The sequence below is a fragment of the Parus major genome, chromosome 1 (genome assembly GCF_001522545.3).
Source record: "Parus major isolate Abel chromosome 1, Parus_major1.1, whole genome shotgun sequence".
Lineage (NCBI taxonomy): Eukaryota > Metazoa > Chordata > Aves > Passeriformes > Paridae > Parus > Parus major.
Genome location: NC_031768.1, coordinates 84,447,378 through 84,474,624, shown reverse-complemented (window position 1 = coordinate 84,474,624; position 27,247 = coordinate 84,447,378). Strand labels below are relative to the sequence as shown.

At 42.1% G+C, this 27,247-nt stretch overlaps 3 protein-coding genes across 11 annotated transcripts in view; 1 reads left to right on the top strand and 2 right to left on the bottom strand.

Annotated features, from left to right (window-relative positions):
- Positions 1-608: 608 nt before the first annotated feature.
- On the bottom strand, positions 609-11,604 carry ALG8 (ALG8 alpha-1,3-glucosyltransferase). 2 transcript variants are annotated; one of them, XM_015636088.2, is made up of 13 exons: positions 11,498-11,604; positions 10,533-10,611; positions 9,313-9,506; positions 7,757-7,866; positions 6,339-6,406; positions 5,664-5,790; positions 4,977-5,080; positions 4,741-4,861; positions 4,328-4,467; positions 3,740-3,879; positions 2,971-3,068; positions 2,497-2,569; positions 609-1,229 (listed from the first exon to the last, which is right to left on the bottom strand). In XM_015636088.2, the coding sequence occupies exons 1-13, from the start codon at positions 11,575-11,577 to the stop codon at positions 998-1,000; spliced, it is 1,566 nt and encodes a 521-aa protein (XP_015491574.1). In that variant the 5' UTR covers positions 11,578-11,604; the 3' UTR covers positions 609-997. The 2 variants fall into 2 exon arrangements, with proteins under 2 accessions (XP_015491574.1, XP_033372397.1); XM_033516506.1 differs by lacking the exon at positions 11,498-11,604 and adding an exon at positions 11,364-11,459.
- Positions 11,605-12,813: 1,209 nt separating this feature from the next.
- Positions 12,814-26,850, bottom strand: KCTD21 (potassium channel tetramerization domain containing 21). 5 transcript variants are annotated; one of them, XM_015636119.2, is made up of 4 exons: positions 25,055-25,850; positions 24,847-24,933; positions 23,999-24,261; positions 12,814-18,508 (listed from the first exon to the last, which is right to left on the bottom strand). In XM_015636119.2, the coding sequence occupies exon 4, from the start codon at positions 18,476-18,478 to the stop codon at positions 17,696-17,698; it is 783 nt and encodes a 260-aa protein (XP_015491605.1). In that variant the 5' UTR covers positions 18,479-18,508; positions 23,999-24,261; positions 24,847-24,933; positions 25,055-25,850; the 3' UTR covers positions 12,814-17,695. The 5 variants fall into 5 exon arrangements, with proteins under 5 accessions (XP_015491605.1, XP_015491597.1, XP_015491619.1 ...); XM_015636111.2 differs by having other exon boundaries at positions 23,999-24,089; positions 24,847-25,850; XM_015636133.2 differs by lacking the exons at positions 23,999-24,261; positions 24,847-24,933; positions 25,055-25,850 and adding an exon at positions 26,774-26,850.
- The window catches only part of USP35 (ubiquitin specific peptidase 35), a 26,899-nt gene continuing 25,764 nt past the window's right edge, over positions 26,113-27,247 (top strand). Inside the window, exon 1 of one of the 4 annotated variants that reach the window (XM_015636076.2) lies at positions 26,113-26,303. Coding sequence is in view for 1 of the 4 variants with exons in the window: in XM_015636050.2 (XP_015491536.1) it covers positions 27,171-27,239 (69 nt within the window). In the remaining 3 variants the exon portion in view is untranslated. Of the gene's footprint in view, positions 26,519-26,902; positions 26,986-27,144; positions 27,240-27,247 lie in introns of those variants that run through there. The other 3 variants (XM_033516501.1, XM_015636069.2, XM_015636050.2) reach the window with 3 other exon arrangements.

The following is a 27,247-nucleotide window of genomic DNA, read 5'->3' as shown; positions in this document are numbered from 1 at the left end:
ATTTCAAAAACTACTGTAAAAAATAATAATAGAAATACTAAAAAAATGCAACCCCCTGTCCTCACAGTTTTACGTCAGCACTGGAATCCAAACCAGATTCCAACCTCAGAGCAACAGCTTTCAGGGGTGTTATGTAGGATTTAAAAGGTATAATTATTTATTGCAGAAATAGCTGCTATCCTTAGGGGAACATGAATCCACAGGCAGACAGCAATCTACCTTTTCCTTAAGTCATTACAGGAACTGTGGACACTTGGTCTTTTGTTAAGAGTTGTGCAATTTTACATTAATTACAAATACAGCTATGTAGCCACATCATCTGGTACATTTAATGGTGTTAAAATACTTCTTATTCGAATAGCATGCCTCAATTTGGTCATCTGGTATAAAAAAAAGAGTTACTAGCAGAATATTAAAACCTATTTGCAAAGTATCTATGAAACAAGGAGATAAACAGGACATGGACATATTAAAACTTGATATTTGAGTGTGCACGAGTTTGACAAAGCACCTCAGGACAACTTTCCAGCTACACACTACATCCTTGGTTGTATGGGTGTCCCTCAAAAGCAGGGTTTAGACAGCAGCTGAAATAATGCAAGAAACACTTAAACAAAAAATACCAAGTTTTTAATTTACAAATTCCATAGAACACAGTTACAATGCTCTCCTATACAGCAATCATCCCTCGTAATTTGCCACAACAACTTCTATTCAAATACAAAACATAATGGGAAAATCAGGCAGGTTTTCCTCAGGACAGAAGTCTGGACCTTGTTCAGCTTCACAGTTTACCTGCAGCCCTCCCTGTCACTGTGACAGTGCTTCTGATCAGAGGTATCCTTGTTGGGCAGTACAGGAGTGTTGGAAGAAGAGCTCCCACGTGGTGATGGCACATGTACACTGTGTCTCATCATGGATGGCCTTGTGACAACCCCTTACCATGCCAAGAATCCCCTCCAAGGGGTATCCTGGGACTGGTCCCAGCACTGTGGCTTTACTCAGCCTTTTGTCTGACAGAAATTCTCTCAGTCAAGACAGAGATGTAGAGTTTCAGCCAAGCGTATGTGATTCCCAGAGCACAGTACACAGAGGTCAGCAACAGGGGGACAAAAGGGAAGTGCTGTTTCCAGGGGGTCAGGGGAAATATGATTTCACAGAAGATTTCCAAGGGCACTAGTTGGATGAGGTAGATTGTTTCAAGCCAGTTAAGCAGAGGTTTCTCTCTCCTGTCAGAGAAATTAAAAAAGAGGTACTGTTAAAATATGTTAACTTAAAATAACTATTCTGTTTTTCAGCTATTCCAGTGTGAAAAGAATCTCCCATTAGATTGCAATAATGATTTAAATGACAAGTTAGGGAGTTTCAGTAGGAAAAAACCACAGTGTGATAGCCAAGAGTACAGCTCAATGTCCTTATCAAGTTCCAGGGTGCCTTGGAAGCCTAAGGAGAAACCTCATCAATCACTCTGCTTCCCCTCACTCTATTTCAGTGAACAACTGAACGGCCCTCCATACAAAGACTTGTTCCACCAAAGTTGTTCTGTAACCAAAGACTAGAAATGTCAATTTTTTTAACCTACTCCCCCCCCCAAGCTTTCTGTAGGATGGACTTTTCTGTAAGCTGATCTCTCTTGCAAAGGACACTGATGGCAGGAGTTTACTACAGGTAGTTTAAAGAGAATTTCATGTTTTGGCAAGTTAATAACAAGAAAACTGCAAAGGCTCTCTCTCTTAACAAAAATTAAGCTCCTATGGAGTTTTCTAGCTAGAGCTCTTAAGACAGAACAACTGAAGTCTTAAATTTAGAAAATCATCTACAAAAAGCATGTGCCTGAAATACTGAATACATGTTTGCAGTACTTCATTACAAACCATTAATTACAGCTTGGGTTTGCCCTGTAAGGTTTGGGAAACGGGCAAGTGGGGACTGCAGGGGTTGTAAGGATAAGCACTGTCTTTGGCCAAGTGGTAAGACATCCACAGGCTGTGAAACTGCACAGGATGACTTTGGCAATTGTGTGTTCTGCCAACCAAGTACTTGTGGTTTTGTTGACAAATTACAGTTTGCAAATGATTATTATTTACAACCTGTCCCTTTCACATATTAAAATACTGTTACTGCAAAAATGCACAGAACAATTTCAGATAAACAATCTGCAGACAAATCGGTAGTAAATGCTAAAACACCAAATTAAATCCTCAGAGGTTACAGCATCACAACTCCATGCTTTAACAGTGCACGAGGCCAGTGGGGATCTACAGCCTTCTGGGACTAACTGGGCAGCTGTCACAATAACCAGGATGTGCTGCAATAGTCCTAATTTAAGCACTGCCTCCTGAGAACAGAGGCAGCAGCATCTTTTGACTAGTAACACCTTAATTTGACTCTTCAGCATCAGTTTTCTCTGCTGTTTGTCCCTTGTGACAATGGCTGTTCCCAACACCAGAAGAAACGTTGCTGTTCCTGGCACTGAGATCAAATTTCTTTAATTACCTGAATAGAGATTTCAATGAAGAGAAGCTATAAACAGTAAACAGCAGCATAAGCAGTATTTTAATTGGAAGTTCTGAAAAACAAAGAACATTATGTACTTTTAAAATTCATTATAAAAAGCTTTTGCCATATATATTGCAGTATCTTTAAATCTTACTGGTCACATTTGTATTATCTGGCTTTATTTTCTCAAGACCTACATATTTTACTGCTTAGGATACCTAAAAATAAACACAAGCATTTACTAAAGCAAATGCCAAGCATTTGCAATACACTTACTTCACTTATCTATAAACATATTGAACACATAAATTATAATTACTATTTGAGATAGCACTACAGATAAGATTTTCCTTTTCTAAAGGAATCACAAACAACTAGGAAGTGAGTAAAGCAAAAATAACAACCAAATCAAGACTATTGATCTCTATGTTGCAAACTAGATAAAAATTAAGTAATAGAAGAATATTTTACCTGGTGGTGTGAACAGCAGTGGAAAAAGTGAGAAATGCCCTGTTGTTGCCAGAATCAAGTAGATGCCAGCATCCTTGACTTTCTGAATAGACAATAAGCTAAAAACAGCAATAATTTGTTATGCTTTTGTCTTTTAGCCAAGAAACCTAATTTCAGCAGAACAATATACAATTCACTGAAGATGGAAGAACAAGTCAAACAGTTTCATAGTATCCCCATCCCTGCTAACACTGGACCTGTGATGAAGTCTCCTGTTTCCAAACCATGTGGCCTCAGAGATAAAAACACAGGAGAACAATCAGCCAGGAAACCTTCCCTCAGAAAACCACACACCCACTGAAGAAAACTACCAGCACAAAACAAAAGTTTAAACATCACTAAATCTCTGAAAAAGGAAAATACAGTTTGTAGCAATACTGTCAGGCAGCTTATGAACTACAGCTTCACTTCTACCCCAGGCAGGCATGAAGCTCTTTTGGTAGAAACTGTGTATTGTTCTGGTCAAGCACAGTGCAGAAGATCCCCTTCTTCAGCTGGCTCCTGAGCAATCTATCCAGCATTTTAAAATATGAACTGCAGCACTGTTCCTGAACCTCAACGGTGCCCGACATTAATTTACTTTAAGTGCACTACAGTGTTACAGCTTAAGGCATTCTATAAGAGTTCCTCTTTTGAAATATACTGAAAACAAAGTGATTCCCTTTGAGGATTCCTCAACAAGTGGCTGCAGGTTCAGTTTGGCCAATTACTTTGTACAAAATTTACCTACCTTAAAGGCAGAATAGCAAGGAGTATTGCTTTCTCATGCACGTGCCAGCCAAACATGAAGGAGCTCAGTGCACAAAGAACAAGGCACTGTAGAAAGCCTCTGGGCCCTTGAGGTTTAAACCAAAGACAGAAAAGAGAGGGCTAGAAACAACAGGCAAAAACAGGACTTCAGTGAAAAGCTTGGCAATCCTGAAGACAAGGCATTGTCCAAAGAGATTTGTCAATGTTACTAAACACTGCAGCCACGCTGTGCTTGTGTAGCACAAGCGTTACACTGCACTGGAGGAAATCAATCTGCTTGGATGTATGAGCAGAGACCGCAGGATTTCTGTTGAAATATCAGGATGGAAAAGCAGACTTAAAGACAACAGTCAACTTCCCACTATTTGTGTTGCATGCAAAAATTGTCTGTCAATCTTAGCCACTAAACACATTTTATCAATCACTACATATTAGTAACAATGTTTCTGTTGCTCAAGAATTAAAATTCATGTGAAGTAAATTACTATTGATGTGAATTAAGTACTATCAATTAAAACCTACTAGGGACAAAGTGCATCAAATAAAAAAAAATATTAGTTGTTCTTACCAATATAGCTATGAAAGTACAGACTAATGTTGCCAGTGGAGTCACTGAAGGGAGGACAGTGTGCTGAAACTCTTGAACCAGCCCTCCTGTCATGGAGGCTTTAGGGATTTTTGTACTGTCAAGAAGATTACACTTCAGCCCTAAAAATAAAACATAAACTGATGCTAACAAAGAAAACGAAGTAGCTGAACTAAGTACATTGCCAAACTTTTTCTTTTTTTCAAGGATGGCAGAGGGAAGCAATTGGTCTCTGACCTACTGCTGATAACTTATGCACTGGATTATGTGGACAACCATATGATTTATGGCAATCTGAAAACATAATTTATTGCCTACATTTCAAATGGGGAATACTAAAATCTTTGCAGCTCTATCTGCAAACAGGCACCAAAAAGCAAGGTTAACATACTGACCAAGAATTGTCAGTGCTTTATCCATGGCATTGTACAAAGCCCAGAAGTTGGGGGCCCAGTAGGCATGGCAGAGACCTCGCTTGAAAGGGAAGAGCCGTGAAAGGACTTGAGGCAGCTGACCCTACAGAAAACAAGAAGACCAAAGAAATGGCTTCTAGATGAGATATGGTTTATATTTTCATAACAAAATTTTCTTACTGTTCAGGGGAATAACATGTGAAAAAATGGGTTATTACCAATACTAGGAAGGGTCCCAGTGAAAGAGCAGAAACAAGACAGACAATCAGTCCCAGAAGTGTTACATGAAGAAAGCTGAAACTTCTCCACTTCAGGGATCCATCTACAAGAAACAAACAGATTAAGGAAACAGTTGCTGTGGGAAGTGGAAAGGGAGAAAAACATTCCCCGTTGACAAGGATTTTCTAGCACCTATCTAAAAGGGTTACACAGCCTTTTATGTCAATACATTCAGTTTCTTCCTTCAACAGCTGTCATTTCTTTTGCCCACACTGCAGCTCCTGCATTATACAAGCTTTCAGTATTTTCCAAATTTACCTTCCCTAATTTACAGGAGTATCAGGCATGTTTCAATGCTAAAAAGTGGGGAGAAACTCAACGAAGGTCTTTGAAATAGCTTCTGATAATGTTTAATTGTTCCATATCCAGAATAATTCTTAAGGCTTCCAAGTGCCCCCTGCAGCATTTTCATGTTGATCTTACAAAGAACTCCTAAAGAAACAGGAATTTTTTTTGTACAAAAGAAATCAATTTCAAAGATCTTTCAAGATCCTACCAATTCTGCTCTCAAGCAGAATTTTTGTTTGAATCATTCTGTTCCAATTGCATCTGCAGGTATGAGTGCTCTCCTAGTTCCACAGATTAACACCACTGCCCCCAAAAGTCAGTGAGGAAAACCATCTTACCTGCATTATTTGCAGTAAAGCAGTAGGATCGTAACAAATAAATGCCATATGCTGGGGCCACATATATGTAGATGTGTTTGAAATGCAGAAGAACAGCAAAAAGAAGAGCACCCTCCAAATACCTTTTCTGAAAGAAAACAAAAGAAAACCTAAGCTCTTCTCTTAGTAGCCAGTTTTAATGGTCCTCTGTTGTACTCCTAAGGTGATGGGATATTTATTATACATAGTAAAAAGTATTTACTTCAAATTACAAATTCAGTAATGTTATATGTAACAAGGAAACTATCCTGTCACACAATCACCTCTTCACAGCTTCAGAAGTATGTTTTCGAAGGACTGGTGATTTGGAAGAAGATAAAATACCAAGAAATGATGCCACATTGCTCAGGGATAACACTGAATGTAGCTTTCTTATGGGGAACTGCAGCGCTGCAGCATCAGCAAGCATTATGGTGAGTTTCAAGTTTTTCTCTTCCCCACAAACTCAATAAATAATTAGACATCCAGCACATTCACACAGCTCAACATGAAGCCACTATTATTGCCCCCAACATAAGCAGCCCTGTGATGCACCCAAATTAATTATTAATTATATTAATATTAATAAATTATTAACTATATTAAAGCACCCAAAATACACATGGCAACAAATAGACAAGAGTCACTTGGGTTTACCTGACACAGCCGAGCAACAGAAAGAAGCATCAGCCCAAAGAGGAAGCCATTGTACTGGAAGTGAATATCTGAACTTGAGTCAAGGAATAAAAAAAGCTTTCTTTACTACTATGTTTTCTGGAGAAGCCTCAAAGTTATGAGGAATAAATTAAAATGGAATTTAAATCCAAGAAAGAAACCTTAAATTCACACCACACACACACAAGTAATTTTTAACCTTATCTGTAAGTACTGTTATACATAAAATACACTAATGAGGACATATTACCTTGATAAAATGGAACACAACAACCTACGTAAGCATTGTACAACTTCTGTAGCATAAACCAAAAAAGGTTAAATGTCCACTTTAATTTGTAAGTTATTAGTTTCTGCCACACCTTAGTTAATGGATGGTGACAGTAGACCTGATTTTTCTACCACCTGTAAGCAGGTAGCATGCACAACAACTGTGACAGAGAAAATGAAGTCCTTCCTTTAAAATGTACACTGTACCAAGACTGACTTGCAGTAATTTCAATTTCCAGAGTTATTTTTATATAGGATATGGACCTGTTGGAAGGCATTCAGAGAAACCATGAAGATGGTTCAGAAGGCTGGAGCACCTCTACTACGGAGACAGGTTGAGATAGTTGGGGTTATCTCAGACTGAAAAAGGGAAGACACTGGGGAGAACTTGTAGCCCCTTTAGAAGGTGCTTTGAGAGCTGGACAGGGACATTTGACAAGGGCATGGAGTGATAGGCCAAGGGGAATGGTTTTAAACTAAAAGAGAGAGATTTAGATTGGATATTAGGAGGAAATTCTTTATTGTGAGAGTGATGAGGGACTGGTACAGGTTGCCCAGAGAACTTGTGGATGCCTCATCCCTTGAAGTGTTCAAGGTCATGCAGAATGATGCTTTGAGCAACCTGGTCTAATGGAAGGTGCCCCTGTCTAAGGCAGGGGGATGGAACTAAATGATGTTTAAGGTCCCTTCCAATCCAAACCACTCTGTGACTGATAACTTTAGAAAGAGTTCCTAATTCCCATATAATGTTAACCTGCTGAATACAGTCTGAATCTTGAAGCACTTTGAAGATTTTCCTTGCCATGGGACAAACTTGGAACCAAAACCAAAACACACAGCCTCTCTGGTAATACTCCTGTAGGCAGGCAGAGGAACAGCCAGCAGGAACAGGTACATTGCTGCCACACTGGTTGGACCTCCTCCACTTCTGGCAAAACAGACCAAGAACTAACTTCCATTTTGCCAAACAGTAATTCTAACAAAAACAAAGTTATTTAACTAACCCCAGAAATAAACCCAGCAGTGTTACTTGCAATGACAGCAATAATATAGGATTGTGCCACAAACTGTAACAGGTTGTTAAAAAACCAAACAAACCACAAACAATCCACAATGGTTTGAAAGGATACGATCCACAATTAACAACCCAAAATTCCACAAGAGCAGAACGGCAAGAATAAATGTTGGTTTTTCCAGGATATCCTTTGCTGCTCGTTTTCCATTTACACATCTACAGCACCTAAACAAGAGCAGAAGAAACAGAAGCTTTAAATCAAGCATACAAGCAGAAACATTGTTGGTTTTAAGAATTAAGACCTGCACTTGCTCTGAATTTAGCTATTTAACCAGGATGCAAGGCAACAATAAAATTCTTCCTAAATTCATCAAAGTCAGACAGAATCATGAACATGAACAAAGTTTAGTAAAAAAGGATTTTCAGTTTCAATAGTTGTTGTGTGTTCCACATGCTAAAGCTTACATTACATAACAACCTCAGGTTCAAATCTCTCATTCAATGAGTGTTAAGCTGTCACAGCCTGCTTGCCATCATGAGCAGTGTATTGCTACTTTTGGAGGCAACGTAGGGAGTCATATTTAAGGTCCTCAGCTGGACATGAACCTCTCCCTTGCTACCACTGCCCCCTGCCATATTGTAAGTTATTTCTGTTGCTTAAAAACAACTTATTACTTCTCAGTGTGAAGCAATATGGCTCAGAGGACTTTTGAAATCAGTCTTAAATCACATTAAAGAGTTACAATGATTTGTGTTGAAATACTATTAGTGCAACCTCTCTGCCATGAGCAGAACACTTTCCACTAGACTGGGTTGCTCAAATTCCCATCCAACCTGGTCTTGAATTTTTCAAGGCAGAGGGCATATACCACCTCTCTTGGCAAAATGACCTGTGCAGACACCAGCCCTGAGCCTTCAGCCTCACACTCATTCATCCATGAATCAAAACAGTGAAAAGAAAAGAAGTCACAATGCAAAACTAGCCCGTTTCAAATAAAGAAAGTAAATAAAGGAGCTTAGGCAGTGCTCCAGTCAGAGAATTTCCTACCCAGTTTTCAGAAGAAAGAATAAAATGATGGAAGACTCTTACAGCCAAATTATTAAGGTAAGCAATGTATTTCTCAGAACACGCTCCCCATGCTACTCTTTAGGAATGAGGTAAATAATTCTTTACAAAGTCAAGCCACACTGAAAGCATTCAATCCTAATTACATCAGACTTGGAATAATCAGTTTATCATCAAAAACACCAGAGCAACTTTGCATATTTGATGATACTGCCATTTTGTGACAAATTTCCTTTATGCTTCTACTCTAGAAGAACAGAGTAATAAGAAAAATAACAGGAAAAAACCTGTTCTGAGCACACCAGCTGTCCTGCAACTCCTACAAAATAAGTCCAGTGACAGAAGCAAACCCAAGCATAACATGTGAAACAGCAACTGGTGTCCGAGTGCCTGCAAATCCATCACATGCTGTGCAATTGTATCTCCAAGAAGAACATGTTATTTTGTGTTTAGCAGCATATTCCAAGATTCTCTTTGAACAGGTTCAAGCAACTCTGGCATTTCTCTTCATTTACAAGTCTATTTGTACAAATAGTTATTTGTTGTGGCTGCAGAACAAGCCCACATATGAAGGACTACCCATTGTCCCCAAAATTAACACTTACTCATGAACTGCATATATGAAGAGGGTATCTGTAAAGATGACAGAAAGCCTTTGGAAGAAGATGGTTGCATGACTGGCATAATTCAAGTTTTCAATAACCAACATCTGGGGGTCAAAGTACTTGGCAATGTGAGAAAGTGCATATTCGAACCAAGCAAAAAATGGTGGATAATCCAGGGTCCATTCCGAGGTTGCCTAAAGACAAAATAAGATTAAATAGTTTGTAACGAACCATGCTGTTTGCAGTCCTTCAGGTACAGCTCACTGCAGCAAACCAGCTGATGCATTTTCTCTCAGTAACCTCTGAATCAGCCTTGCTCCAGCCTCACAAGTACTTTCACTCAGTTAACAAGTTTTAACTATTGTACAATCATATCAAGATCAAACAGCATTATGTGATCTCTTCCATAAGGACAGTTGTTATGCCCTGACCAAGAATTAACTCCTTGGCTGTGGAAACAAGAGAGGAAGAGGGATGAACAGAGCAGGTTGGGATGGGGTATATTTTTCAGTGAGTGTGTTCCCAGATGCTTATGCTGTATTGATGAAAGGCATCCTATGTTCTGGCATGGGGTTAATGCTGGCATTATAAAAATCAGTTCGTAAAACAGCCCTTGGATCAGTCCCAGAAAGTTCTGATGTGCACAAACCATTGACTTCTAGGTGCTTATGTGGACTATTAGACACTACATTATCTATCCCTGTACTCCAGCAGATACCAGGAGACAGATTAAAACCCAATTAGGTAGGCTGAGTCTATGACAAATGTAAAGGTGATTTCATCTAGATAAAAATCAATGCATGCTACTACCACACCAGCAAAGGTTCAAAATTTCAATACAGTGATTGAAATCATAACAGACAGATGTATATACCCATTAGCATGATTCACTCTTTATTCTGGTAACTGTCTATCACTAATGAGAAGAGCACCACCCCAGCAATTTAAGAGTACAGTGAAGCTTGCTCTTCTGCTACACAGCCTTTCCAATAACCCATGTGCCTTAATTGCTTTTCCCATTTTGCCTTCATAAGTACTTGCAGCTTCCCAACTAACTTTCAATTTTTAGCTAAATGCTACACAGGGCCAGCAAATTGTGAACGGCATCTTTTTGTCCCACTACATGACAGTGACCAACCATCTCTTCCAGCATTCACAAGGTTTGTCACACCCAATGTGCTTCTAATTTATACACAGCTATATACCCCAAATGTTCTTACCTCATAGTACCACTGAGAGAGGGGCAAGTTGTGGGTGATGGCAAGCCAGTTCCTATGGACTTCAAAATCTGTGGAGTAACTATAGAAGGTGTATGTTAAGAGTCACATACACACATGCACTTAAAAGGGAAAAATTTCAGAGCACATTACCATATGCAGGTAAGAAGCAAGCCTCTATTTACCAGCTCTTGGACTCCACTGCGATCAAGTAAGTGAAACAGTAACAACAGTGCTGCTCAACAATTTTGTTCCAAAGATGTATCATAGAATGAGTTGGGAGAGACCCTAAAGACCATTTCATTCCAACCCCCTGCCATGGGCAGGGACACCTTCCACTAGACCAGGTTGCTCAGAGCCCCATCCATCCTGGCCTAGAACACTTCCAGGGATGGGATATGCACAGCTTCTCTGGGCAGCCTGTGCCAGGGTCTCGCCAACCTCACAGTAAAGATTCTTCTCCTGACATCTGATCTAAATCTCCCATTTTATTTAGTTTACAACCATTCCTTGTCTTATGACTCACCAACCATGTAAAAAGTCATTAATAAAGGTGCTTATAGGGCAAGGACTATTTATACCTTGGCTTCTTCGGACAATTAATGTCAAATTCCAAGTTCTAACTGAAGTTTAAGAGTAATTTTTTTGGTGGTTTTTTTCAGTATAAAAACGTAAAATTACAAAGCATTAATGTTTCAGCACACTTAAAGGCCTTCCCGAGCAGCAGCCAGCCGGAACGGGCCAGAAGGGCTTCCAAAGAGGAAAGCAAAGCTGTGCCACGCGGCCGAGGCAGCGCCGCCTCGCTTCCCTCACGAACCCGGGAGTCACACGGACCTTCAGGGCCTCCTGAGGACCGCAGCGCCACGCTGCCCGCGACCGGCCGCCCTCGGGGGTTCGCGGCAGCCCTACGCCACCCGCCCCCGTTCCGTTCCGTCCCATCCCGTCCGGCGCGCAGGGAACCTCCTTACTAGGCGGGGATGAGGAGGCACTTGAGGAAGGACACACCGAGCGCCAACGCGCGGAACCAGCCGCGGCCGCCCGCCGCCATGGCGAGCGCACCCTCCCCGGCGCATGCGCCGCGCCCGCCGCGCAGGTTTGAAGCGCGCGCGCCCCCCCGCCCGCCCGCTCTCGGCGTAGGGAGCGGGGATGCGCGTGCGCGGGAAGGGCGGGGCTGTGTGAGGCGCCGGAACGGGCGCGAGGGGGATAAGAGGAACTTTAGCTTGAGCGTCAGAAACTCTTTGTTGTGAAGGTTGTGAGGCACTGGCACAGGAAACAGTTAATGATTAGCCTGCACGAACACAGATAAAGAATCCCATAAGAGAACACCTGAGACCAAAAATCACCATTGGATTAAGAGGCGCGAGAAGAGAGAGTGCACGGACTGAGGGTAAAAAAGCTCAGGCACTTCTTTGTTGAGTGTTTTTCTGGGCAGACCCCCAGTATGAGCTGAGCTGCTGCTGTACCAGGCTGTTACTTTTAGAAATCCAGCACCTGAGGCTGCTACAGGGAAGCTCGGATTGAACCCGAAGAAGGAGGAAGCATGCCTGGGAGTGAGGGGGGAAACGAGGAGTTGGTTGGTGCTGTGAGGCCACCCAACCTCCCCTGGCCAGAAGCTGCTTTAAAGTACACCAGCTTAGCTCTGCTCCAGGGAGGTGCCATCTCCAACCTGTTTTGCTGGTGCCCAAGTCAGCTTCCAGGTACTAAGTGCTCTTGGAGGAACAGGCTCAATTTTTTAAAATATATTCGTCTCAGCCTGGAGGGTGGATGCATTCAAGGCTGATGCCTTTTTAGCTTCCTTACAGCAAATATCTATCTATCTATCTATCTATCTATCTATCTATCTATCTATCTATCTATCTATCTATCTATCTATCTATCGTACCTTATAGGAGCTGCATGGAATCATACAGTTAACATGTTCAATTTTTATTTTCCTGTACAGCAGCCATGTATTATGGTTTGCTCAAGCTCAGGAACTAGAGACAAGTCTAACAGCAGTAAAGCATCAGGGTTTAAGAAGGCTTCTCGTTGGAAAAACGAATCTCTCTTTATAAATATTTGAAACATAAATGAGCTAATGCGTTTTAAATGGTTTTGACTATTTACAAAGGCTCGTTCATCCAAGTTTTCTACAACTGCACTAATTCCTCGGGAGCTTGCAATCCCCAGCCACTGAGGTCGAGGTAAGCATTACAAGGAGGCAATGGCTAGAGAAAGAGAAAGCTAGAGGTGCAGCAAGCATCACTCATGCTTTGTTTCTCAATAAATATGTCAGGGAGAGCACTTCCTGCTTCACTCAAATTTTATTTACTACTTTCTAAAATACATATTAGTAACAGTTCACAGAAAGAGTTACAAGCAGAGGAATGCAATCAGATTTTTAAATGAGACAGCCCTACAGGCAGGCCCTCTGTGAAGGTGGTAAGCAATAAAGACCATCTTTTCAAACACTATTGATTCAAAAGCACGGCCTCTAGTTCAAATTCTGATCAATGGGAAAATCCTTCAATTAGGATTTGGAGTAAGAAAACACTGAGGGTAATGCCAAGAGGATGAGGAGAAAAGAAATTATTAGATATAGCCTTCCCCTATAGCTCCTTTTTTTTTTTCCTGAATTCACAGGGAAAATATTCATTGTGTTATTCCCAAGTGAACCTGTGAGCTTGATCTGGATCTTTATACACAATCAGCCTTTCTTGCACAGACTATCTGTGATTGCCCATATTAATTCACATATGGGACTGTTACTGGGAGGGCCGCATATTAGCACTGCTTGTGCCCTGCATGTTTGTGTCCATCAGCATGTGGGTGCAGAATGGAAGTTAAATGTTTCAAAATACATTGAAATTCTGAGCAGTGGCACCAAGTTCTGCAGGATGAAGTGAAAATAAAACTGCCCAGAGGAGTCTTCTTCATTACTTCTCTATTAATCTGTAAAGTATCAGAAGATCCTGGACTTGTTTTCCACCGTCTATGGCTGAAGGCAGTATTTATCACTTCCACCAACCTTATATATGGACTCCACCTCCGCTTCCACCTTGCCTTTTATTCCTGGGAATAAATCTGATTGACTGGAGATATTTGCTTCCAGTGAACTTAAGCAGCAATTTATACTCAACAACCCAGTGATAAAGTTCTAAGTACAGCAGTTCCAACGTTTGGTGATTTCAAGCACATGCAAATTGAAGCAAAGCTGCTTGCTCCTGAGAAGCTGCTATCATAAGTCTCGGCATGACCCATATTTAAAGTGCATAATAGGAGATTAAAACTGGAAAGGACCAATGAATCATTCTAACCACAGACTCTTGTAGCAAAATCTTTGTCTCCATTGTTATCTTGCTGTTTTTGTTGTTTTTTTTTCCTGAACACATCAATATATTTTTATTCTCTCACTTCTAAATCCTGGTTTTCTTGTTAATGTGATTCTTTCAGATCTAACTTTTTACAACTTTATTGTAAATCTTTTATTTCTTTACCACTGCCTGCCGAAACAAACACTCCTCCCATCAACTCCTCCCAGCCTTTAACAGCTGTATAAACCAAGTATCTCTTACTATTTATGTACAGTTTCAGTCTCATCATTGTAACTGGACATTGTTAGATATTTAAGAGATATCAAGCCTAAAAACATGTAAAGAAATCCATGAGTGATTCTTTCTGGAGTCCCATTAAGATGTATTGTAATAGTCTTTTTGCCACGTGAGAAACACCACTGTGCTATGCACATGTTCAGATCTGAGAATGCCACTGGACTACAGCTAAAATCTGCCCTAACTCTCGTACTTTTCTCCTCAAACACTACTGAACATCCTATTCAGTGGTCATTTAGGGAAAAAAAAAGAAAAATAGAAAAGAGGCCATTAAAAAAAATAAATTGCAGGGCTTGGCCTCATTTTGTACACTAAGGTATTGAGGGAGATGGGCATATGGCAGAATCAGGAGTTATGCAACAAGATGTAAAAGAAAACAGACACAAAACTTTAAGGGAAGAAAATGTCACTAGATCCTTTCCAGGAAAAAAAAAAAAGTTTGCTCTGAAAGTGAATATTCCACTGAACAGTGAAATAATTTTTAGATGGTATTGCTAATAAATGCCAAATGCTTTCCATGACTAGTGATGGGGTTGTGCTGTACTTAGGATTTGTGCACATTTGCTTCTCTTTAATTCAGGAAAACTCTTGAGAAGAATCATTTTCAGTGCTGTTGACTGGTAAACAAGAGCAAGTTACACCTCCAGGGCTCAGAAAAAGAAGGTAAACAAAAAACAGCTATTCAGATAAAATGCAAACAAATGCTCTGGAGAGAGAACATTCCTATAAACAGTCATTATATCGTAACTCACAGACTGCAGAATTTGGGAGCAGCTATAAATTAAGCTTAGTGTAGAGTCTGAAATAGCAGCTGCATTTGTAGAACATATGTTTGACTGCAATCACAAGTGATTCACTTACCGCCCATTTCCAGTATAAATAGTACCTCATACTTTTTTTTACATATTTATTGTGCTTAGCAAGTTTGAGGTACCTCAAGTTTTGCTGTTCCTCCCAAAGCATGGCTTCACTCATGTCTTTATACTGGTTGGAAATTTTGCATCTATATACATATATAAAAGAGAGATACTTTGCATCTCACTGTCTATTAATAAATGACAGAGATCTGGGGCCAGCTGTACCTTTTACTGACTTGGCTGCATGAACACAAATAAATGTGTTCATATTTTGCATAACATACTGATGGGTTAAAGCACTCCAGGTGAAGATGAAGATCTGAGTCCAGTTCTCTCATTTTATAGACTCCTCTTACTTGCTTTTCAACAAAAAAAAAAAATGCAGTAATGATTCAACTCTCCCATGGAATATTTCATTTTACTGAAACAGAATGGGGCAGTACTGATCCACAGCTCTAAAGGGTGTAGGTCAGACTTTCCCCCTCCACCATTTCAAATGAGTTCTAAGCCCACTGCTCTTGCCTTTGGATAAACTCAAGCTGATAGGAAACAAATTCCTACCGGTGAGTATTATTTTAGTCATGACATACAAAAGCTCCGGTTACAGGTCATTTAACTACTCTACTCTCAAGGGTCTGGGTTAAAAAGAAATACTGTCAAGAATCCCTAAAATCTCTGTTATCATAAATTCAGCAACAGCATATCTGTTTCAAGTCACAGATTTGATGAGAGGGTTCTTTTAACAGATCATATTACCAGCACCAATCACCTCTGTCAGTGTCCAGCTGACTGGCTAACTTGTACTTTGTAATTCAGGACTGGGATGGAAAAAAAAAAAAAGTTCTTCCTAATGAGACTAAATATAGAGGAACATGGTGACTCAAACTGGAATTTGGTCACAAAATCCTGTTTACAATCCTCAAAATACACAAAATTTGCCACGTTTAGTGGTTCTGAGGGCTTCAAGCCCAATCAGTGCCTTCTGACAACATGGTCCCATGTATATGCTGGTTTAGCACCAAGTCAGACAAAGGGTAGTGGTTTGTAACAACTGCAGAATGAGCATTTTACCCATCAGCATGCTGATTTGTGTTGTTCATGCAGTCACAGCTTGGGACAGTAGAAATATATTGATCACACTGTTTTTTTTACAAGAAAAAAAGAAAAGCTTCTTTATGCTTGTTCACAGGTCAGCTTAGTGTAACAACAGAGTAGTTACTTTAGGAAACAAGAACATACAGAGTACTGAGCTTTGCAGCCCTATGCTAGAAACCTTTAGAAGCACTAAAACACTAAATGCAAAACTTAGTTATTGCATTTGCCCTTCTCTCCCATGAAAGATACCTGAAAATGTTCCAGAGGGCCTCTCATGCACTCACAGCAATCTGGTTAGGGAAATACAGTTAAGATAGTTTTAAACACAATTTACTGAGAAAGAACCATCCTGAACGTGGCACAAATGATATTTAGAGACAACATGCAGCTAGTGAGTTACGATCTTAATTACAGCACAGACCAGGTGTGTAGGGAAGAGTTTGACCTCTGGTTTCCCACTGCCTTCCCTCTGGCAAGCTGACACTGAAGCCAAGCAAGCAGGTAAAATTCTTTAAGTGACCTGACCATTTCACAAAGAAAAACAAAAAAAGAAAAAACAAAAAAAAAGGCTTAGTGAACCAGGGTAGGAAAAATGACCCTCTGCTTTTGCGATGAAAAATGTTAGGTATAACCTGGTGAGAATGTTGTCTTTTCAAATGAAATTCCATCCTATGTATTCCCATGCATTCCAGGTACTGCTGAAGGGAGTTATGCCCAAAAGAGGCTCAAATGTCTCGAAGACATTTGGGAGCCTCAGCCTCAAAATCTGTCTTCACCTTAGAAAGTTTCAGCAGCATCCTCCAGATAAATATTAACATTGTAAGAGAAAGAAAAGGACTAGTTGTCTTGGATGTCTTTGGAATGTAAAAGTAAAGGTTTAATCTTGGTTTATAATAACGCTATTGTCTCTTCTATGGCTTCCTTGCCAGTCACATTATTCCATCACAGCTTCCCTGAAAGCACACTAAAGCAGGGGCTTCCTCACAGGGTTCAGGAAAAAACCCAAGTCAGCTTCACAGGGTGACAGAAATCCTTTGTTGAACGCAAAGAGATGGGATCCCTTACTCATTTGCAACTTGCACCATCCTTTACAGCTGTATTGAGTACATGTGGGAAGGCTTCTTCTCCATGGATCCAAACAAGCTTCCTGAATGCTCTGCACAGGTGATACAGCAAGACATGGCAAATGTGCTTCTAGGGCTGTCTGCTGCACTGCAGCTCCATGGTACCTTTCACTGCATCCGTTCTCCAGATACATCCAAACCATGGTTACTGAACCCTCGGATCCCCTGGCAATGCAGGTTAAGGATCACCCATTTTCCAAATGGAAAATGTAGAGAGTACAGAAGTTAAGTGATTTTCCCCAGAATTGTACAGCAGGTCAGAGGCAGAGGCAGAGACAGTGCCAGTCCTTAATTCAGGATGCTAGTCAATATTGCTTCTGTCTGGAATATAGACACATTCTGAAAGGTCGTATTGGTAAGTACATTAAAGGAAAATCATCTCCTTGTTAGTGACTCTTAATCCAGATAAGCATGATTCTGAATTAGGCTGTAAGTGTGTTTTAAAGGGAAACACTTAACCTGTGTTATCTCCATGCTGGCACCACAACAAACAGCCATTCCTACTTGTACCGAATTAGGCGAATAATCTTATTATTCATGAAATCTGAAGTATGTGGATGAGCAGAATCTATGCAGAAACCATCACTCATGGCTATTTTCAGCACTTCTTCCACAAACACCTGGAAACTATTGATTTGCTTATTGTCTGGAACCACCCAGAGTCTCTTCAAGTTCTGCCTGGTGTACTCCTCTTCAGGAAGGCCTTCCACACTCGCAACCCAATCTAAGGTCAAGTGGTTGGGGTCCTGCAGGTAACTGGATATTGAGGAAAGGTTTCCATTGAAACAGTAGTAGAGTTTGGAACCAAGAAGCTTCAAGAACAGGCATGATGTGGAGAAGATATGAGCACTGAACACTTCCATGTTGGAGGAAGACAGGCTGTAAATCTGGGGTGCTTCTCGGACAGTGAAGTGAACGGTCTGGGTCTTCTGATCGAGGGTGATGTTGAGCATGGCATTTTTCTCTGCTTTAGAAAGCTCTACCTCCTTCTCCTGCAAGGCCTCAATCAGGGGCTGAATTTGATAAAAATCGACTTCCCGTCGCAGTAAGCCCATTTCCTGAAAATCTTCCGGGAGGTCCAAGTGAGAAGTTCGTAAAAAGTTCAGGATATAGCGGAAGATTTTGCCATCTCTGTCAATAAAGCAGTTGCCTTGGCTGTCCTTCTTGGTTGGGATCTTCCCACTAAACATGGCCCCCAGCATGGAGTCTGGAAAGCTAGTCAGAGTGGACAGAGAGGTGGTATAGAGTTTTCCTCCAACATTGAGCGTGATAGGTTCTGACATGATGGAAAAGTCACGGTGCTGGGACTAATTCTAAAAAAAAAAAAATTAAAAAAAAAAAATCCAACACCACACATTTAGTTGCATTAATCTTTTTGAAAGGTTAAACTACAGAGATAAATAGTCCTAAATATATAAGGGTAACCACATGGCAAGGATTAACCATAGAAATTAGAAGTGAGAAATTATGTTTTGAGGTTGTATCTTGAGAACAAGCATAAGGATATTTTTTCTTCTAACAGATTTGAACAGGACTTTGTTTAATTCAGTTTAGTGCCAGGAATCATGAGTCTTCCAAAACTTTATAATTATGCTAAAAGTAAATCTCTCCCACCAATACCTACAATGAGGGCTGACTTTAAAGTAGTGTTCTGGGCTTGTATGATCTCATTTCCCTCACAGAGAATTTAAAGGGGGCAAAGAAGGATGGGACAAGAATTGGACACAACCCAACATCTTCCATAGTGTTTTAAGATATGATTAAAGTAACAAAGCAGTTCAGCAGAATTCCCTGACGTATGGCTGAGTGCAGTCAGCATAGCAGGGAGCCAGACAGCAGTTGCTGCTGTAAGCACATGACATTCTGTGGTTCCTTTCATTAAAAAAAACCACCAGCCTTTCTCCTTCCAATGTACTTTACCCTAGAAAACATTTTCTAATTATTTGGGGCCATATTCCAGTTGACGTCGTATCCATGCAGAGCCTTTGCCATCAGCTGACATGAACTACGGATGCGATTTTAAGGTGCAGTCAAGACTTAGGAAGGGGCATGCATGGCCTCCTCACCTTGCCCTCCACCATAACATCCCTTTTGCCACCTCTGGCACTCATCTGATCCCACAGTGAGCCAGTTTAGGAAGAAAACTCAGTATTTTCTATTCAGCATGCTTTGTTACATGTTGGAACTGCACCAATGCCAGGGCTGGGAAAAGCAAGGCAAAAGAAAGGAGCTGTGCAGCTGTCTCCACTGCAGTTCAGCTCAGCTGTCTCGGGTAGGCGGGCCATCATTCCTGCTACCTAAGGACCTGCAAATCTGTTTTTCCTTGTTTGCTGAACCTAAATCAATCAACAGTTCAGCAGGAAATTCACCAGTGTTTACTTACAGAGGCAGCAGGTAGCTCTTGCTGTAGTAACTACAGCCATTTAACAGAAAGCTGCTAAACAGCTCCCTTAAAATGCAACTTAAGTGCAGGCATTTTCCTAACTAGTAAGGGGATAATCACAGACACTACCCACTATTATCAGCTCTGGAGTCATAGCAAAATGCAGATAGGGAGAAGGTCATCTGTGCTGGAATATCAATTCTTAAATGGCTGCTAAAACCCAGATAATAGTGCTAATGGCATTCTAAAACAAATACATCTCTAGACAGCAGCACATTTTGCTAAGGAAAACACCCAACTAGGGCAGATAATTGACAAGTCAAAGGAGAGCCTGTCTTTAACTTGTTTAAGACTAACATTCCACTTTGTTCTTTAGCCCTTGGCACGCAGCCTGTATCCCACTGCACAATAATGAAAAGATGCAGATCTCTAAATCTAGAGTGCTTTCTCTGCATCCCTTAGTTCCATGCATCCAACAAAACTGGCAGACAAAGATGCATGTGTAGGCCAACGCAACACCACATGCATCAATGGCCACAGACCATCCTTGTGACTAACCTCAGCCAAATATACTCTAGAAAAAACAATCTGATCCTGTGCTAAACTCCCCTTGCTACTGTCTCAGCATACTTCCCACTCTTGAAGACTTCAACCCAATTTAGATTCAAGAGCTGTTTAAACTTGATCATGTGGAGGCTTCAACTGATCTAATTCTGTAGCACGAGTGGCTACCATGCATTTTTCCCCTAAAGGCTTGCAATATGTCTGCAAAAGCATTGCTACAAGAACAATCAGGCATTCACAAAACCAGCCTAAAATGGATTTTACTTTTTTTCACATTTCATCAAACAGAAGTTTCCCCATACCTCCCTACAAGTAACACAGTCCATAGAAGCAGGACTGATAGTGATTCCAAAAGTCACATTCATTGCTTCCCACTTCTGCTGCCCTTCAAGCTGCTGTAGACTAAACAACCCATTCTTCCTTCACAGGTAAAGCTTTCATATTTTTGAGCCCAAGCTTGCTTATCCACACCATGAGAGTTTTTTTCTCACTCTGTCTGCCAGCCTTAGCCAGGCACAGAGCAAGATGTTTCCCTTGATGTGTCTGTGACAAGGCCTCATGTGGCAGAGTTTGTGGTCAAGAGTCACAACCCAAAGACCACCATGCAGCCCAAAGATACAGATCTTCATTTCAAACTCATCATCCGTCCTAGGTCTACTCTGATCCAACAACTCACTGATAGCCTGAGTTAGAAGCTATAGCCCAACCTTAATGGATAACATTTAAATCACCTGAAACTGTTTTTTTCTTATCAGCAGTCCAAAAGGGAGGTTGCCAACAAAATATGGGAGTAACATAAGCTCTCTGAAGCTGAAGACTGTATCTCTGCTGGCAACAACTGCATCAGAAATCTAACCAAGCCTTAGCTCTGGAGCTGGAAGAGTAGCACAGAGATTGGCAGCCTCTCAGCATGTGGGCTCTGCTACTCCCCCACCTCTGAGCATTGCTCAGACAGGTGCACTGGACAGCCCATTCTGCTTATGGCTACTGTGTATTCTAAAGACCCATACAGACTGGATTTCACTCTCCAGGACACCAGCCTGCTCTGATTTTGAACCTGCCCATTACCCCTGCACTAAATTAAATGTTAAACATTTGATGATGCAAACATCTTGCTCATGGATAAGGCTGGAAGATAACTATTCCTCAGCTGTCACCCCTAATTGTCTTCTTTTGCCTAATTCATCCAATTTCTTAGAGATTTATATCCTCATAGTGTGAAGATGAATCTGATAGTCTGAGACCCTCAGAGGAGCCAGAAACGTGAGCACAAATGAGCATGAATGTCTACTAGATTTATCATCAGCCTGGACTTAATGCATTGACCAACCAACATACTTGACAGTAGCTGGGGAAAGTCAGTCTTTGCTGTTTTTTTCCCTAAAAACTTGTCTATGAAAAACTGGTAAAAGTTGAAATTAAATGCGTTGTAAGTTTTCTCTCTTTAATCATTCAACCACCATTTGCAGCCCCTAGCATGGTTTTTCAAGCCTGGGTGCTTTGCTGATGCAATATAAAGGCTGTCCAAGAATGCAGCATGAAAATCACTTGGTGAGATTTTCACAAAGAGGAGGTACCAAGAACATCTGATTTTGGACATGGGAGGCTACGGATCTAGTGGAAGGTGTCCCTGCCCATGGGGGAGGTGGGCTGGAACAAGATGATCTTTAAGGTCCCTTCCAACCCAAACCATTTTATGGTTGTATGATTTTCTAACCTGCAGTCACCAAGGAGAAGTACAAATTGGGTTACAGTTCTTGGAAGCAGAGAATTCTGTGTAGCTTCTCCCCAAGCAGCATTTAAAATTCACTCAAATTAGGTCAGCTAGAGATCTAATTTGACAGCTGAAGATGCAAATTTGTCTGAAGAACACAAGATTTATTTTGTGCTTCTAAGAACAATCAGTTTTTAAATACCTCTTTTAATATCATGGGGGCGAGGGGGAAGTCTACATTTGATTTAAAGTCATGATCTTATCACATGACGTAAATTGAGAGAAACCAGCAGTGCAGTGGTCAGCTTCATTAAAAAGTCAAACTCCTGAACCGAAGCTGTTGCCTGAGCATCTAAGCGTTTCTACCAACCACAGCTTGTAAATTTTAACTTGAGTTCTACTCCTAGGAGCATCCTCAACAGCTGCATAGAGAACATTTCTGTAATAACCCTCTCCCCCATGAGTTTAGTTCAGCAAATAACTGGTTCAAAGCTGGGAGAATGATGGGGGTTGACACAGCAGGAAAGTATGCAAGTATGCAAAATGACAAAAGCTAACTGTTTTCACTGATCAATGCCTTCACGTATTTAGAATCATCATTACCATACCACTTTGTTTCATAATCATTCTGAATGTAGAACAGCTTTGGATAAGCTCTCCTGTATTCATCACATTTAAGAGCCCTTTAATTAGCTAATAAATAAAATTCTGTATCATAATTTAACTGACTGCCTGTTTCACCCAACTTGGCAAAAACCCACAAGTGTACAGTAATCATCAAATCAAAGAAAAATCCCCATCACTCATAATTTGCCAATGTAAGTAAAATGTAAACAAATGGCACAAATATTACTACGGGTTTTTTTACCACTGAAAAAGGCATACAGCTGTAATCTATCCTTTTTAGTAAAAAGAATGCAGTTTAATAGAAAGTCTAAAGTCATAGATATGTTTATATGGTTGACAAAAGATAGCTATAGCTCTCTCTATATATACATGTAAATATATAAATAAAGACAATTTAAAATAGGATTTCAATCAGGAAAAGAAATTTATTGCCAACACATGTTTCACTTTAAAAATGTCAGGGAAGGAAAATGAATCAATCCTTCTGGATTTCAGAGGCAATACCCAAGATATGGATGAGTGGCCAATCCCAGTTTCATTAAGGGGATTTAATTAATGAGATTAATTAAATACAGAACAGCAAAGCAGAGCAATCTGTAATTTGGTTGAAAAGGATCATGTTGAGTTGTTAAGGTTTCCAAAGTCCATCCCACAGGCTGCTTAGGGCCTCTGAAGCCCTTATACATGGTATTAAAAGCACTAAAATTGTAGCATCCCTTGAAATATGAGTTAACATATGCTGTTACAGAAATAGAGTTTTTGCTGCAAGATGTAGCATTACACAGCCATTAACAAAGTCATTGTTTTAATGGTTTTAATTTCATGGAATCACAAAATTATAGAATGGCTTGGGTGGGAAGGGACTCTAAAGATTATCTTGTTCCAACCCACGTCTCATGGGCAGGGACACCTTTCACTAGACGAGGCTGCTCAAAGTCCTATGCAACCTGGCCTTGAACACTTCCAGAGATGGGACAGCCACAGATTTTCTGTGTAGCCTGTATCAGTGCCTCCTAACCTTATGTCTTAAGTATTGCATGGCTGGATAATTTTATCATGGAGCCTTCAATAGCTCACCTGTGAAATGTCCCTCCACAACTAAAACTTGGAAAAATCTGTATTTAGGACAGTGAAATATGTGCAGCTGCTGTAAGAAATAGTTGAGGACTAACAATGAACCACAAAATATATACAGAGGAAAAAGAAAAGAAAATTTAAAAAAAAGAAGAAATTAATTATTTAGGCTGATGCAACAAATGATGCTTAAGTGGCAACAGAATTAAAGCAAGCCAGGGACCATTTCTGCTAAGCATCAGGAAGAGCAGTCAGACTAAAAACCACTCTGGCTTTTTGAGTGTTGCCCAAGAGAGCTGGTGAAAGCCACATCAAGTAGACAAATGTTACAAGAGACAGATCAGGCAGTGCTTTATAGGAAGTAATTCTGCCTTGGGAAGGGAAGGATTGATTTCAGCTCAAAAGGAAGCATGAAAAAAAAAAAAAAAAAAAGCTGGGCACCTGTATGGCTGCTGGAGACTTTAAATGGGATTCAGCAAAAGATGATTGTTGGCAGGATGGGGCTCCAGTCTGCTCCATTTGGGAATATTAACTGTGAACACATAATCAGGCAAAGATGCTTCTTCCTGTGTGAAGCTTGTTCTCCTTTGGTTTTTTCCCCAGTTTCCCACACCTGGCATGTATCACTTTGCTCCACTGTGTCTTACTGAAACACATGTTTTGGTTTGAGGTAAAAATTCCAGTTTCTACAAAACACCTGAGCCCTGAGGAAACAAACAAACCCTCATAAAGTCGAGAACTCCAGACCTGGACACAGCCAAGCCCCTGGCACTTGCTGTAACTCTACCTGCAGAAGAGTGTGCCTTGTCCCTTCTCCAGGGGACAACTGCATGGAGGAAATCCAAACCCTACAAGCTTATGCCTTTCTGTGTTAGGGGGGCTGCAAACATGGCAGTTTGAAGCCTAGAAGTCACCTCATGAAAGACAAAATAATAGTAATAATAGTAATAGTAATAATAATAGTAATAATAATAATAATAATAACAACTAAAGGGGGTGGGCAGAAACAACAAAAAATAGTATTTAAGGGTTTAAACCCCCCCCCCACAAACCACACCTCAACTGACCACTTACCCAGCTCTCAGCAGACAGTAGGCACATGAGAGCTGAGTTTTAAGAAGAATTTTGGACAAAATCCATTGCAAGGCCCCCTTCATTTATCCCTGATGCTCATCCTTTACTATAGAAAGTTAAACATTTACAATACCGTCTCTGCACCCTATATGCTTATTTATGGCACTCTTAGAGAGGAAATACCATGTTTTCTCATTGCTGCAGAACGGACCCACCTGATTTTGGACACTTAATATGAAACCCTCCAACTGAGCAGCACGTAAGAGGTTTAAATTCAGTCGGTGAAGCAGAGCATGGCGTGCCTGCCAGGAGCAATAGATCCCAAAATGAAGCGCCTGCGGGGAGGCACAGCAGCTTTTTGTTTCGGGACTGCTGTGGTGCCTCTGGAAATTTCCAGCAGGCGTTTGGGGAAAGGCCGCTCACCCCGAGGCTGGCACGGGGGACGTGGTGACGAGCTCTGACAAGGGACTCAAATTCCCAGCAGGCGTGAGGCAGGAAACGACGGGTCACCCTTCCTTTCTCTTCTTGCGACAGGATTGCTATGGATCTGCCGGCGACTGCAGTCCTGGGAGACAGACATACTGACTATCCACCTTCGGAGCGCAGCTGCTTATCTGCCAGTTATTTATATTTAATTTATATTTAATTTGCTGACCCTGCTTTGTTATGCACAGAAACGCTGTTCTGCCAGTGAGCCGCGTAAGGGATGGGAAAGCATGAACGGGAGTTTCGTAACAGCCCTGCTTTGCTGTGGGTACGATGGTGTGTGTTCATCCCTTTCCAAACCTGCACCTCCACGCCCTTGAGCATCTCCTGGGCTGCGTGCTTAGGGATGCGGCTGAATGCAGGAGGCTTCGCGTAGGCTCTCTGCAGATGCTGAATTTACGCATAAAGAGTAGGGGTAGGGAGGCAGAGGTAGGGAAATAAAGCTGGTGCCCAGTTAGTAAAAGCCAGGAGTGAAATAAAGCAAAGGTCAGATTCCTTCTGAGAGTGGAGGAACAAAAGCAGCAGCGCACAGCAGGGAGAAGGAGAACGATGAGAAGATTAAGTGCCGCCGAAAGAGAACGGCTGACAAGATGGAGGGGGAGAGGGAGTGGAGAGCCACAGGGATGCAGCTACAGCCAAGCCTGGAGAATAAAAGCCAAAGTGTTGGCAGTACTCAGCGCTCCCCTGGTGTGACCTTCAACACCCGTGGGCTCAGGGGCTGCTGGGTGGGCAGGATGGTCAGCAGGGCACTGCCACCGCCTGCCAGAAAGGAGCTTGCTTGGGGTCTCGGGGCAGTGGGAGCATCACTTTTCCTTCCAAGCTGATGTAGCCCTCTGTACAGTCCAATACACCCATTTAATGCCGGTTCTGGCAGAAGTTTTCACTGATTTTCAATGTCCTGTCCCAGCACCCATTTAAGTATGACTTGACATGCCTGGAGTATCTTCCAGATACTCTTTATTTCTTTCACGGACCACTTTATTTTGTCTCTGAATAACTTCACGGCGCACGTGGTAGCCCACTGCCTGCTTGTTGGACACACGGGGTGGTTCAATAATCCAGTTCCCACCTCATCTCCCACTGACACCATTACTTCCAGAACATCCCTGCAATTAGAGAGCGGCCGATTCCCAGCACGGATGTTGCTGCACCACAGCAAAACCCACTCAGAAATCACGCTAACAAGGTAGGCACCACCCAGAATTAGACCCTCTGGAGAGAATATATCACGTCAATTGCCCAGCTGGACCCAGCTAGCTGCGTGTCCCGGGTGTGGGCATACAGGGCTTGGATTCGCTGTGAATACTTAAATTTTGGAGACATTTCATTGGAAGGGGGCAGGGGAATGTGCAAAGTTTGCAGAGTGACGCTGAACCCCGACCCTGTTACGAACAATCGTAGGTACGGCTCCTCCCTGTATAGCCAGGCGCTCACACTACTACGTTAGGTTAAAATGCTAAAAAAATATAATCCCAAATTCCCCTTCAGAAGGGGCTCACCCGTCCTTCCCGCATCCCACAGCGGACCAGCTGCGCGGCTCCCGGCAGCAGGTCCCCGCTTGCTCCCCGTGCCTATGTCCCCCGTTCCCCCCTCGGGGAATTCCGCTGGGGGTGCCCCCGGCCCTCCTCACGCCCCCCAGCCCCACCGGGGACCCACCTGCGCCCCCTCCAGCCGCCGAGCTCCGCCGCTGGCCGAGAGGCGGAGGGAGGCGGAGGAAGCGGGGGGGCGCGGCGCTCCCGGCACGGCCCGGCACGGCTCGGCCCGGCCCGCTGGGAGATGTAGTTTCCCCGTCGCCCTCAGCCCTGCCCAGTAGTGCCCCGGGACTGCGGCTCGCAGCCGGCCGGGCTGCATCCCGGCCCCGGCCGGAGGTAAGGCGGGGCGGGCGGAAGGGAAAGGGGCGCAGGATCCGGGCGGTCAGGGGTTAGGGTGATCGCAGGAGGCGGGGGTCGAATGCCGGGGAGGTGGTGCAGTAGCGGAGGTCTGGGCTCGGGATGTTAGAGGGATGCTCAGGGGAAGGGATGCAGGAGGAGCCGGGGAAAGAGGTGCGTGAGGGATGCTCGGCGTGAGAGATGCAGGAGGAACGCTCGGAGTGAGGGATGCAGGAGGGATACTCCGGTGCGAGGTAAGGGA

Coding starts and splice junctions, on each gene's coding strand:
- ALG8 (XM_015636088.2), bottom strand. CDS start 11,577: ATGGCGGCGGGCGGCCGCGGCTGGTTCCGCGCGTTGGCGCTCGGTGTG. Junction 9,507..10,532: donor TCTCTCAGTGGTACTATGAG/GTAAGAACATTT, acceptor TTTTGTCTTTAG/GCAACCTCGGAATGGACCCT. Junction 2,570..2,970: donor ACTGCTGTTCACACCACCAG/GTAAAATATTCT, acceptor TTTGTTTTTCAG/AACTTCCAATTAAAATACTG.
- KCTD21 (XM_015636133.2), bottom strand. CDS start 18,478: ATGTCAGAACCTATCACGCTCAATGTTGGAGGAAAACTCTATACCACC.